Raw genomic sequence first — 12,736 nt, 5'->3', positions numbered from 1 at the left:
GGCCTCGCCGGCTCCTGCTGGTGCTGTCTTGGGGGGGGGTGGTTCTGCTGTTGTGCAGGAGGTTAAAGGCCGTCTGGTCTGCAGTTTCTAGGACATTTCCGCCTCTTCTCGCGGAGCCTCACCGCCTCTCCCGCTCTCGCCGCAGGTGCTGTGGCAGCTGGACATATTCCGGAGGAGCCTGCGGGCCCTGACGGGGCACGTCTGCCAGGGCGAGGCCTGCATCTTCTGTGCACTGAAGGTACCTCTCCGAGCTCCGACGGCTGCCGTGGTTGTCTCTCCAAGTGTTTACTTTTCTTGACAGTTTGATCTATTTGCCATATTTGATAGCTCACTTGTAATTAATGTTCATTGTCAAGTGATTTATAATTCTGAGGATGAATTCTTAAAGTATGATTTATTTGGGTTTGTGTTTTCATTTTTCACTTCTATACAAGGACAGTTAAGTTAATATTCTACAGGGTGTGAAATTGTTGGGAACATTACCTTTTACTTCAAGCATGTCAAACTCAAAGGCTACTATGGGCCAAATAAACAAGGTTTAAGTTGATGTGGGCCAAAAAAAACAAAAGCTTCAATTTTCATGGAAACATAGGTTTATTTCAATAGAGAATTGCTGAATACAAAGGGCTGAAATAAATGAGTCATCGTTAACATAAAAGAACAGAACATTTTAATAAAAACTAATATTTTTCTTGAACATTAGCTTACCAGACACTGAATAACTGCACAAATTAGTAAGCGTAACGCAAATAAAGCTATTTTTCTTGTTCTCCGAAAGCAAAATATTTCCTGTTTTGCACACCAAGCAAGTCAGTCCAAGACTAATGCCGTGGCCATTGGCTGCTAAAATATTCGCTGCTAGGATTAGTGGAGAGAAATGGTGCACCTGTGCGTAAGGTGTGTGAGGAAAATGAATACAACAAGATTATAGTAATTAGTCATTAGTGAACGTTATTGTTCGTTATTAATAATTATGTATAACAGGATATTGTAAAGATTAAGTCATGAAATTTTAATTGAAACGTTTCTTACATACTGTTATATTGGCTGGGCCACAAAAATATTCATTGTGGGCCATGTATGGCCCACGGGCTGTGAGTTTGACATGCTCTTTTTGCATTATTTTGAACTCCTAAATTCTGGTTGCCAGGGAAACAGCAGTGAACAGAATGATATAGCCCTGCTTTCATGGAGCCTCTATTCTAGGGAGGGGAGGCACATCACATGGTAGTAACTGCAGATGAGGGCAGCGGACCAGGAAGGGGATAGAGCCGAGCAGCAGGAAGCCTCCCTGGGAGAGCGGCATTTAAATTATGGCCTGAAAGGTGACAGTGGACTAGACGTTCAGGCGGGCAGGGCCCTAGGGGCGGTGAGCATGACAAGGTCCTGGAGACCTGGCTGCAGCCACTGTGTGGGCGCGGGTGCCCAGGGAGCTCAGGTGGGGAGCAACGATCACAGCCTGGGGTGCCCTGTGAGCTCGGGTGTGGGGAGCAGTGATCACAGCCTGGGGTGCCCGGGAGCTTGGGTGTGGGGAGCAGTGATCACAGTCTGGGGTGCCCGGGAGCTCTGGTGTGGGGAGCAGTGATCACAGCCTGGGGTGCCCGGGAGCTTGGGTGTGGGGAGCAGTGATCACAGCCTGGGGTGCCCGGGAGCTCGGTTGTGGGGAGCAGTGATCACAGCCTGGGGTGCCCGGGAGCTCAGGTGTGGGGAGCAGTGATCACAGCCTGCCTGCGGAGTCCTCTGTGCCCCTCCTGTAAATGGGTCTGGTCCCTGAGTGTGGGCTGCCTGCATCCCCATCCAGGACATAGGATGTGACTGCGGATGCTGCAGGCCTGAGGCGAGGAGCCTGGAGAAGGTGCCAAGGCTCCTACCCGGCTCTGTCTGGCAAGTGGTCATCCTCAGAGGGCTGTGGTCCAGGGAGAGAGCCAGGCTGGCACCACAGCCCACCACCAGCAGCTGCCCGGCATCAGTGAGGGACTCGATGAGTCCATTCCTAGCGCCAGGCTGTGCCACAGGCCTCCTCCAGATCAGGGTTGAGCTGTCCCCAAGTTCAGATTTGTGCCCTAAGCGAGGCCGACTGTCAGTAACAGTGGGGGGGTGGGGGGTGGGGGGGGGCTCACCATGGAGTGATACATAACGCACAGGAGGCGGGGCATGGAGGGCCTTTCCGGCCTCTGTGAGGACCTCAGCTTTTCCCGTGCATGATGCCAGGAGTTGGGGTCCCTGGCATAGAGGGTGATGCCATCTGTTTTAACTGGATGCTGTGTTTGGACTGGACTTGGCTACAGGAATGAGAATAAAGAGAAGAGATACAAGGCAGAAGCAGGGAGTCCATATAGAATCAGCAGTTCTCAACCTGTGGTCGCGACCCCTGAAAATACATCCTGCATATCAGATATTTACATTACGATTCATAACAGTAGCAAAATTACAGTGATGAAGTAGCAACGAAAATAATTTTATGGTTGGGGGTCACCACAGCATGAGGAACTGTATTAAAGGGTCACAGCATTAGGAAGGTTGAGAACCACTGAATAGATTAAGCAACTCTTTTATGTCATTGAAATCCTGTCCTGGAATCTAAGATTTTATCAACACTTTTTTAAAAAATCGATTTTAGAGAGAGGAAGGGAGAGGGAGAGAGAGAGAGAAACATCAGTGATGAGAATCATGGATCGACTGCCTCCTGCACACCCCACACCGGGGATCAAGCCTGCAACCCGGGCCTGTGCCCTGACTGGGAATCGAATTGTGACCTCCTGGTTCATAGGTCGACGCTCAACCACTGAGCCACACCGTTCGGGTTATTAACATTACTGAGTTCCTGCTGTTTTTCGTGTGATTAGATGTTTGTTCTTGGTTAACATAATTTTAATTCCTATGGTACACTTTTGATTCAAAACTTCAGATCAGCGGGGAGCAGTGGAACGCGGGCCTCACTCAGGCACACGCAGCCGGGAGAATCCAGGCCGGGCCCGAGCAGCCTGCCCGGCTCTCCTGCATGCGGCGCTCGGTGGAGAGGCTGGGCAGCCGTGTCCGCACGGGGCTTTTCTGTGGGTTTCAGGGCAGAAGACTTAGTGTTGGTTTCCGTGGGTAGCGTGGGTGTCAGCGTGTCGGAGTGAGATATGGGCGTGTTGGCAGTTGTTGGCGTTGCGCTCACGCCTGTGCTTGTGGTTCGCAGACCATGTTTGCTCAGTTTCAACACAGCCGGGAAAAGGCCCTCCCGTCGGACAATGTGCGGCGCGCCCTGGCCGAGAGCTTCCGGGACGAGCAGCGGTTCCAGCTGGGCCTCATGGACGACGCGGCCGAGTGCTTTGTAAGGACTGGGAGCCTCCTGCCCGAGCTCGCGTCCTGGCCCCTCACTGCCGGCTCGCACACAGTGGCACGGTCACAGCGCGGAGCGTCAGAGCCCTCGCAGCTCAGCCGGGCTCCGTGCACCTCTGGTTTTGCCCTTGGTGATGCTCCAAGTTTTACTGAGTGTTAGGCGACTAGGGCAGTGGTCGGCAAACTGTGGCCCCTTGAGTGTGGCTCTTCCACAAAATACCACGTGGGGGCACGCACATGCAGTGCGATTAAAACTTTGTGGCCACACTCAAGGGGCCAAAGAGCCGCATGTGGCTCGTGAGCTGCAGTTTGCCGACCACGGGACTAGGGTATTTCAAAATGTATTTGTTGGAGCAAAAAGGTTCATTCAATTGAAGACATCACTTCAGCCGGCGCCCCACCCCCTGGGCCTGCAGGTGCGCACAGCCGGGGCACCCGTCTAGTGGGCAGTGACTCGGGGCAGCAGGGCTGGCACGCACCCCATGGCAGGTGGAGAGGCTCGGCGGGGGGAGGCCTGGGACTGTCGCTACGTGGATGAGCAGAGTGTCCCGTGCTCCGTGCTCCATCATGGACCCTCTGCACCTTCCTCGGTGTGTCAGTGAGAGATGCTGCCTGTATGTGAGACACAGCTGCTGCTTCCTTCCTTGCATCCAGTCAGCACCCCCCCCCTCGCCCCCCCGTGCTTCCTCAGGGCCCTTGTAGCGTTTTCCTTTCTCACGTTTTCCTGTCCCCCCTTCCTGCCACAGGCTCCAGCGACGCCTCCTGCCTAGTGGCCTTTCAGCCTGGCCCCTTACAGTCTGATTTTTTAAAAATATATTTTTATTGATTTCTGAGAGGAAGGGAGAGGGAGAGAGAGAGAGAAACATCAGATGAGAGAGAATCGTTGATCGGCTGCCTCCTGCATGCCCCCTACTGGAGATGGAGCCCACAACCCGGGCATGTGTCCTTGGCCAGAATTGAACCCGGGACCCTTCCGTCTGCAAGCTGACGCTCTATCCACTGAGCCACACCAGCGAGGGCCTTACAGTCTTTTTTTAATGGCCCTGGTTAATACCATTTTCTTCCGTCTAATGCTTGCTGATACTTCTGTGACTCGGGTCTAGACTCTCACCTGACACCTGACACCTGACACCTAAGGCCCTTCAGTTGAACTGCAGGCCCTCGCTCTGCGTCCCCTGGACTGTCCCTGCTAGTGAGTGGTCACAGTCCCTTTTCGCAGCTTTGCTCAGGGCTCCGAAATACTCAGTGTCTGATGTATTCAGTTGTCCAGGCGCGGCCTCAGTCGGGCCTGCTGGACATGGCAAGGTCACGGTCCCCGTAGTGCCCCGGGTTTCTGTTGTTGTCTTTAGAGAGCATCTTCTCAGCTCCTTGCCTGGGGGGCTTCTCAGCACACGTGCCACGGTGACTAAACGCCCAGAGCAGCACTCACAGCATGAAATGGGCTTTTACGGTTCTCACCTCCATCATCGGTCCATGCTCTAAACACTGGGCACAGTACTGAGATCTGTAGTTCACTTCACTGACAGGTACTAACACATGATACAACAGCTCATGGAGACTTAGCAGTCCAGGCTTGATAACTGTTTTCAAGGTGGTTGAAGGGATCCATTATTTACTCTTTGAGAAAAGAGGGTCATTTGTTAAAGTAAATGTCTTGGTGATGTTAGACCTGAGCTGTCCCATGAGCCTGTGGGGAGCACACCCCTGCGTGGTGAGTTGCAGGTGTTATCATTGCATGGACCATCCCGTGGACGTGAGTTACGTGGACTGTCCACGTGAGCCACGTAGGATTGTGTTTCTTAATTAACAGGAAACATAGGAAACTGTTCCCTGGTATTAAGTCCTAGATGTCAGCTACCATAACTTGATTTTTAAAAAGATTTTTAAAATCTTTATTAAAACCATACATTGCCGAAACCGGTTTGGCTCAGTGGATAGAGCACCGGCCTGCGGACTGAAAGGTCCCAGGTTCAATTCTGGTCAAGGTCATGTACCTTGGTTGCAGGCATATCCCCAGTAGGAGATGTGCAGGAGGCAGCTGATCGATGCTTCTCTCTCATCGATGTTTCTAACTCTCTATCTCTCTCCCTTCCTCTCTGTAAAAAATCAATAAAATATATTTAAAACAAACAAACAAAAAAACCCATACATTGTTTTTTTCGTTAAATTTATGAAATGAATGTTTCTTTTTATTTGATGGTCTTAAGCTGACGCCACAGGTGGTGAACAGTTGACCAACACTCGAGGTGTCATTAGCAGGAAAGCTGGCAATAAGTAGGGCACTCCTAGTCCAGCCTGGGAAACTGTAAAAGGCTTAAGTCCGTGAGGTTATAAAGGGCTGTATAAAGGGAAGTGTCTCTGCCAGATTCACCACTCATATGTCTTCTGCTTTTGAACCAGGAAAATATCTTGGAGAGGATCCACTTCCACATCGTGCCCAGCCGGGACACGGACATGTGCACCTCCAAGTGCTGCGTCGCGCACCAGAAGTTTGCCATGACGCTGTACGAGCAGGTGAGGCGCCGACCTCGCTCCTTAGATGCCGTTTGTGTTCCACGAGCCGTGCATTAAGCGTCTGTTTCTGCCGCAGTGCGTGTGTCGTAGCTGTGGGGCCTCATCAGACCCTCTGCCTTTCACAGAATTCGTGCGGTACATTTCGACAACAGCCCTGTGGTAAGAACCGGAAAGCACCTTCACCAAAGCTTTAATAGCACAGCGAGGCCCAGCGAGCATTTACTTTGTAAGCCCACCGCACCCGTGAGTATCTGCTCTCTGTCTGGGACTCGGGCTGCGACCATCGGAAGTACTCAGTGGTGTCTGTCTCAGTCGGGTGTTTCTGAGTTAGCCAGATGCACCCACCACTTAGTGAAATGTGCAAAACATGAGTCAAATGCATGCCTGTTCACATCTAGAGCAAGTCTTTGGAACTGCGCAGGAGGGCTGGAAATGACTAACAGCCTGGCCGTGTGGCTCAGTGGTTGGGCGTTGTCCCATGCACCGAGAGAGTGCTGGTTCGATTCCTGGGCAGGGCACATGTGTGGGCTCGATTCCCCATGGTGGGCGTGCAGGAGGCAGCCGATCGCTGATCTGCTTTCACATCGATGTTTCTCTCTCTCCTCCTTCCTCTCTCTCTAAAAATCAACAAAATTATGTTTTTAAAAAATGACAAGCGAGTGGTCAGGGAGCTGCACATGACTCCCTGACTTCGGCAGGTGTGACCTTTGTAGTGGCCGTGTCCCCTGTGAGCCCCGCGTGTGCCCCCGTGTGATGGAAGCGGGGTAAGCAGGAAAGAAAGGAAGCAGTGAACACAATCCTCGATAGGTCTGTGGCCTGAAGGCCTCACCATCACCTGGGATAGGAATTTCCTGGCTTGCCCGCCTGCTCCGCTCTGCCTGCCCAGGAAACAGTACTAGTTAGGGACCCAGAAGTATCCCCAGACTTCACACAACCACCATCCCTTGAACACTCCCAGTAGGCAGTGGAGAGAATGCTATGTGCTGTGTGTGTGCAAACACTGACAAAGGTCACAGATGCTGCAGGTGTTTTAGTGCCGAAGCCAACGGGGGTCGCTGACCTCAGTCAGATCCGTCGCTGGTTACTCAGGCCACAGCGTCTCCTCCCGCAGTGAGGCGGTGCTCCTCATCCACCGTCCCTTAGCCCTCCTCCTCTGGGTGCAGCACAGCCGTTCCTAAACGCTGTTGGGCAATAGCAACTGGGTTACTTGTGTGTGTTTAGCATCTTGCTTGTCTGTACAGAGTTGGGGGGATGTCGGTTTAGAGAAACATTCCCTGAACTTGAATCATTTGCAGCTGGTTTGTTCTCTGTGCATGAAGCGTAGGGTGGTTTGGAACAGGAGAGCCGCACAGAGGGAGGGCGGTAAGCCTTCGCTTGGCAGCTCCTGTGCTCACGCGTCCCTGCGCAGTCGCCGAGGCCATACCAACCAGCTCTCTGTCCGTGCGCCCTGGCCCGCGCCCCAGGTCGCAAGAGCCCAGACTGAATTCTGATAGTCTCCTTTGTGGGCATTGAGGATTGGAGATCACTTATTGAATGCTTACTGTGTTCCAGGCTTTTCATAAATTGTCACTTTAATCTTGACAACAACACTGTTTCGTTGATGAGGAAATAGGTTTAATAAGGTTGATCTGATACATAGACCAATTAAGATTGAAAGCCAGGTGGGTTTCATTTCCGATTCAGTTTTTGGTTGTCCACTCCCCCGACAGCTGGGTCTGATGAACTGTCTGCGTTGGTGCTCTCTGTGCATGGTGAGGTGCGTGAGGAGGAGGGTGCTTTAGCCGTGGCTGAGTATTGTATGCTGTTTACCGCTGACCTGTCAGTATGTCCTGCCCTGGGACACTCACATCAAATAGAGCCATGGCGTCTGGAATGGAGAGGAAGGGTACTTGAGCCACATTGCAGTCTCTTGGAAATGCTTAAATACTTGCCTAAAGAGACTTGATGCGTGTATGTAAAAGGTGACTCCAGGGGAGGCCGCATAGAAAGTGGCAGGCACCTCGGTCCCGATTACATGGCGAGCGTGCCCGAGGGGAGTGGGAGGCGCGCTGCCCACGTTGCTCTGGCGGCCTTCCCAGTGGGCAGCCTGCTCTCATCTGGAAGGAACTGCCCCTGGGAGCCTTGGGCCAGAGAGGGAGCCTGCCCACAGCCTGTTAGGTCTGAGTCTGTACCCACACCCTCAGTAACTGCTGTCATAATCCAAGTCATAATGTAAAACAGATATTTGACTTACAGCTACCTTTAGACAGAGAGCATCTCACCTCGTTCGTGTAGTTCCAAACGGTGCTATACTTCCTGTGCTATTCCATTCTTGACCTGATTTTTTATCACATACCTGCCAAATTTCATGGTTTTCACTTTATGGAAATTTATGGTTAATTTTTTATACAAAATCATGTTTTAAGACAGAAATAGTGATCCTGCATATATTGATAACTTGGTATTTTTCATACATAATTTCATACATAGGCCAGATTTGGGACTGCTGCTTTCTTTTGTAGCAACGAAGTTGGAAGAATGACGGACAGGCATGAGCGTGTGAGGCCTGAAATGTTTGCGGAATTGTTGCAAGCAGCGAACACCACGGATGACTATCGCAAGTGTCCCGTAAGCACAGTTCGGGGCGCCCAGTGGTTTCTGTGTGTGCGCTTAAGGAGACATCCAGAAGTTACCATGTCATTTACTGTCTATGAAAGTACTTTTAAGAATTCCTTTTTGCAATGTTATTTTAGGTAACTATACCATGCGAGCTGTTTATCTCAGTACTAGTTCTTGAAACACTCAAAATTGGAAGGATTTAAGGTAGCATATGTAAATTTTTTTTTAAGTTCAGAAATCTATCATTTCACTAAAGACACAATTTCTTTTTTTTTTCTTTGAACTTTACAAATGGTATTCTTTTCTGATGCACTATTATTAATCATTTCAGGGATTCTATTTTTGATTTTTTTTAGACTGAATTCTTGTTTTAACATAGTTACAAAAATACTGAACAAAAGCACTTTGATTTAAAATAAACTTCCTGTTTAATCAATAATTAAGAGAAATAGTTGTTAGAAATTTATTTTAATATGCTAAAGAATAAATTGGCAATGCATGTTAAGAGTGTGACTGCATCATGCAAACTATATAAGGCGCCCCCTGTGGTATGTCTGTTTCAGTAATTCCTAAACTTGCCTTCTGTGTTTTTCTTTAGAGTAACTGTGGCCAGAAAATAAAGATCCGCCGCGTCCTGATGAACTGCCCGGAGATCGTCACCATCGGCCTGGTCTGGGACTCCGAGCACTCGGACCTGACCAGCGACGTGGTTCGGAGTCTGGCAACGCACCTCTCTCTTCCCGGGGTATCTCCGCCTTTCCTTCTCCTCCCTTTTAGTTTTGCACTCTCGGACACACATGCAGCGGCCGGTTTCCAGAACTAAGTGTTCTTTCTCAGGGAAGGAGGTTCATTGGAACTCTCTGGAGCTGCCCCAGTCAGGCTAACAACTTCCTCAGAGCCCAGGCCGGGAGGGGCTTTCGCTTCTCACTGCCTCCTGCTGCGGCTCTTGTCACTCCAGAACAGCGGTTCTCAACCTGTGGGTTGCGACCCCTTTGGGGGTCGAACGACCCTTTCACAGGGGTCGCCTAAGACCATTGGAAAATACATATATAATTATATATTGTTTTTGTAATTAATCACTATGCTTTAATTATGTTCAATTTGTAACAATGAAAATACATCCTGCATATCAGATATTTACATTACAATTCATAACAGTAGCAACATTACAGTTATGAAGTAGCAACAAAAATAATGTTATGGTTGGGGGTCCCCACAACACGAGGAACTGTATTAAAGGGCCGCGGCCTTAGGAAGGTTGAGAACCACTGCTCTAGTGTGATGGTGATGTGATCATAAATGTAAATATGAACTGTTGGCTTATATGCTTTTACCATCTTAGTTAACTATTTTGAATTGGTTGATGTTACAATGAAACTTTTAGAAAATTATCTTTTAGGTGACAAGTTTAATGTGTGTTCACATATGTGATTCAATCAAGAACGATCAGAAAATGGGTGATTTGTTTCATATTTTGAGTCTGTAGATGTACCGTGTCAGTTCTGTTGGAGGCACCGTATTACTGAGCTAAAGTCAGGACTTCCTGTACTGCTCCTGAGGCGATGGAAGTGTAACTGGGGGAGCGCGCAGGGCCGTGATGTCTTCACACCGGGCAGCGCAGGGTGGGCAGCACGCCCGGAGATGCTGTTTATGGGGAGTCAGATACATGATAGCACATCACTGCTCTTCACTTTTAAGGATACAGTCCTAAATTACTAATTTTCCAAACAGCTTTTTTATAGGGTTACTGATGAAAATGCCAAAAACAGTGAACTTCACCTCGTCGGTCTGATCTGCTACACCAGCCGGCACTACTGTGCCTTCACATTTCACACCAAGAGTTCCAAGTGGGTGTTTTTCGATGACGCAAATGTGAAAGAGGTAGGTGACACTTCTGTGAACTAGGATGCTTACTGTGGTTTATGCTCTTCAGGAATAAATGATGTAATAATGACCTACAATAATAAAAGCATAATATGCTAATTAGACCAGATATCCTTCCGGACAACCTTCTGGATGAAGCTGGGGCTGCGAGGGAAGCCCAGGTCCCGAGTGCCTGCTGGCAGCTGGAGGAAAGCTGGTGCCGGCAGCTGGGGGAAGGAAGGCCTACTCTTGCACAAATTTTGTGCTAGGGCCTCTAATATTAATATAATAGTGACAGTGATAAAAGGAATGTATCTATATATATATAAAAGCCTAAGTGACTGAACAACCGGTTGCTATGACACGTACTGACCACCAGGGGGCAGGCGCTCAATGCAGGAGCTATATCCTGGGGGTTAGTGCACTCCTACAGCCAATCTCATGGCCGGCCAACCTCCCACTGTCCCTTCCCACCTCCTGGCCAAGGGACCCCACCCATGCACAAATTCATGCACCAGGCCTATAGTAATTATATAGAATGATTATTAGATATAAATGCTTATATAAAATAATAAATGATTTTAATGACAGTTCTTGGAATCCTTTTATTAGTTTTTGAAATCAGGTTTGTTTTGAAGCTGGCTCCATATCTAGAATAATAAAAAGGCGACAAATAAATGTTAGTGTAGCTACCAGGGACCCATACACACCATCCTTCTGTCTGATACACAAAAGCTTTGGACAGTTCACCAGAGGAGACAGGTGAACAGCCCTTGCACTGACACACAGCCTGATTGGGCACAAAGAAACACACTCAGTTCACAGTGAGGTTCAGACTCAGCTGTTAGGAGGATAAATTCCAAAGCCCGACCTCACCAGGAGTGTGGAGGGCATCAAGCAGCCAGGTCCCTGATGCAGGAGCATGCAGTGCCGACCTCACCGGGAGCGTGGAGGGCGTCAAGCAGCCAGGTCCCTGACGCAGGAGCATGCAGTGCCGACCTCACCAGGAACGTGGAGGGCAGCAAGCAGCCAGGTCCCTGACGCAGGCGTGTGGCAGTGCCACGTGGAGCAGCCACCTTAGAGAGGTGCGTCAGCTTCTTGCACACGTAATCTTAACCATGCAGCCAGCAGCACCACTCCCGGAGGACGTGTCCATACACAGCCTGCCCTTGAGTGTCCGTGGGAGTTTTATTCCTATAACCCCACTGGGACCCTGAATGTCCATCAGCAGGTGAGCAGGTAACCACGTTGTGGTCCAAGCGCACAGTGGAGCTTGATGCCCATCAGACAGAAATGAACTGACACGTGTGGAACATCCTAAACCATTGTGCCAATGACAGAAGCGAGACGCCCGGCCAAATACGGATTCCACTGACACAAAATTCCCTGACAGGAGAAAACAGTGACGGAAGGCCCTGCAGAGGGAGCGAGGAGTGAGGCTGCATGCCTGTGCACACTCGTCAGAATGCGTGGGCTTGCCGTGTGCCTGGGAGGTTGTAGTTCATGTGATTATGCTCAGTAAAGCCAACGGGAAATTCTGGTGCTTATGTTTTAAAAGCAGCTTTTACTTGGATTTCTTCAGGCTTTGCTATAGCAGCTTATTAAGAGACTTCACCTGCGTCCGTGAGTAGACCTTTTGGCCGTCCTACTTGGCACCCACATCATTTAAATTGTCAAAGCTCAAAGGAGGACATGGGTGTGCAGTCACCCTGTGAGTTTATATTTGTTTTGCTTTCAAGTTAATCTAGTTCCTTGAGTATGTCAGCGTCCCTGGTAAGGAGGGTCAGCAGCTGAGCGCGTAGTTTGAAAAATTCTTCAGACTTTTTTACAGCCCTCCCTTCCCTGCAGAAGCCAACATTCTAGAACGAACCAGTTCCTGTTTGTTTGGTTTGGTTTTGTTTTTAAATTAGCGTTATAGAGGTACTAGAGGCCCAATGCATGAATTCGTGCACAGGTGGGGTCCAGCCAGCCTGGCCCCGATCAGGGCCCAGTTAGGGCTGGGCTGGCTGGCCGTGGAGTGGGGCTGTGGGCGAGCTGACCCTCCCCCAATTGGTGTGTAGGGGGGGTGGATTGGGGGAGGGGCTGCGGGAGGTTGGCTGCCAGCCCTGCCCCTGATCAATGTCGGGGGCTGGTAGGGGGTGGAGCTGGCTAGGGGAGGGGCTGTGGGCTGATTGGAGTTGTGGGGGCCTTTTGGGGGTGGGGCTGGAAAGGGGGAGGCACCACAGGCAGTTGGCCAGCTGTCCCCGCCCCTAATTGGGGTTGGTGGGGCAATCGGGGCAGCCAGCTGGGGGGGGGGGGTCACAGGAGGTTGGCCACTGGCCTCACCCCCCATCAGCCAGTTCACTGGCTTCAGTGGGCGTCATAGCAACTGGTCGTTCTGGTCATTACAGTGTTCTGGTCACTGGCTTTTTATATATATATGTAATTTACAAACGTT

General features: G+C 50.1%; 1 protein-coding gene across 11 annotated transcripts in view; it reads left to right on the top strand.

The window, feature by feature from the left end:
* Positions 1-12,736, top strand: part of USP53 (ubiquitin specific peptidase 53) — a 50,146-nt gene that overhangs the window by 15,064 nt on the left and 22,346 nt on the right. For 4 of the 11 annotated variants that reach the window (XM_036303274.1, XM_036303273.1, XM_036303276.1 and 1 more), the window contains 6 exons: positions 146-238; positions 5,725-5,838; positions 5,964-5,997; positions 8,340-8,445; positions 9,035-9,181; positions 10,168-10,317. In XM_036303274.1, coding sequence (XP_036159167.1) covers positions 146-238; positions 5,725-5,838; positions 5,964-5,997; positions 8,340-8,445; positions 9,035-9,181; positions 10,168-10,317 — 644 coding nt within the window. Of the gene's footprint in view, positions 1-145; positions 239-3,181; positions 3,317-5,721; positions 5,839-5,914; positions 6,082-8,307; positions 8,446-9,034; positions 9,182-10,167; positions 10,318-12,736 lie in introns of those variants that run through there. The other 7 variants (XM_036303275.1, XM_036303278.1, XM_036303279.1 and 4 more) reach the window with 7 other exon arrangements.

This window comes from Myotis myotis, unplaced genomic scaffold, assembly GCF_014108235.1.
Source record: "Myotis myotis isolate mMyoMyo1 unplaced genomic scaffold, mMyoMyo1.p scaffold_m19_p_36, whole genome shotgun sequence".
NCBI classification, from domain to species: Eukaryota; Metazoa; Chordata; class Mammalia; order Chiroptera; family Vespertilionidae; genus Myotis; species Myotis myotis.
Note: the sequence above shows the minus strand (reverse complement) of the source record. Positions and strands in the feature narration are given on the sequence as shown.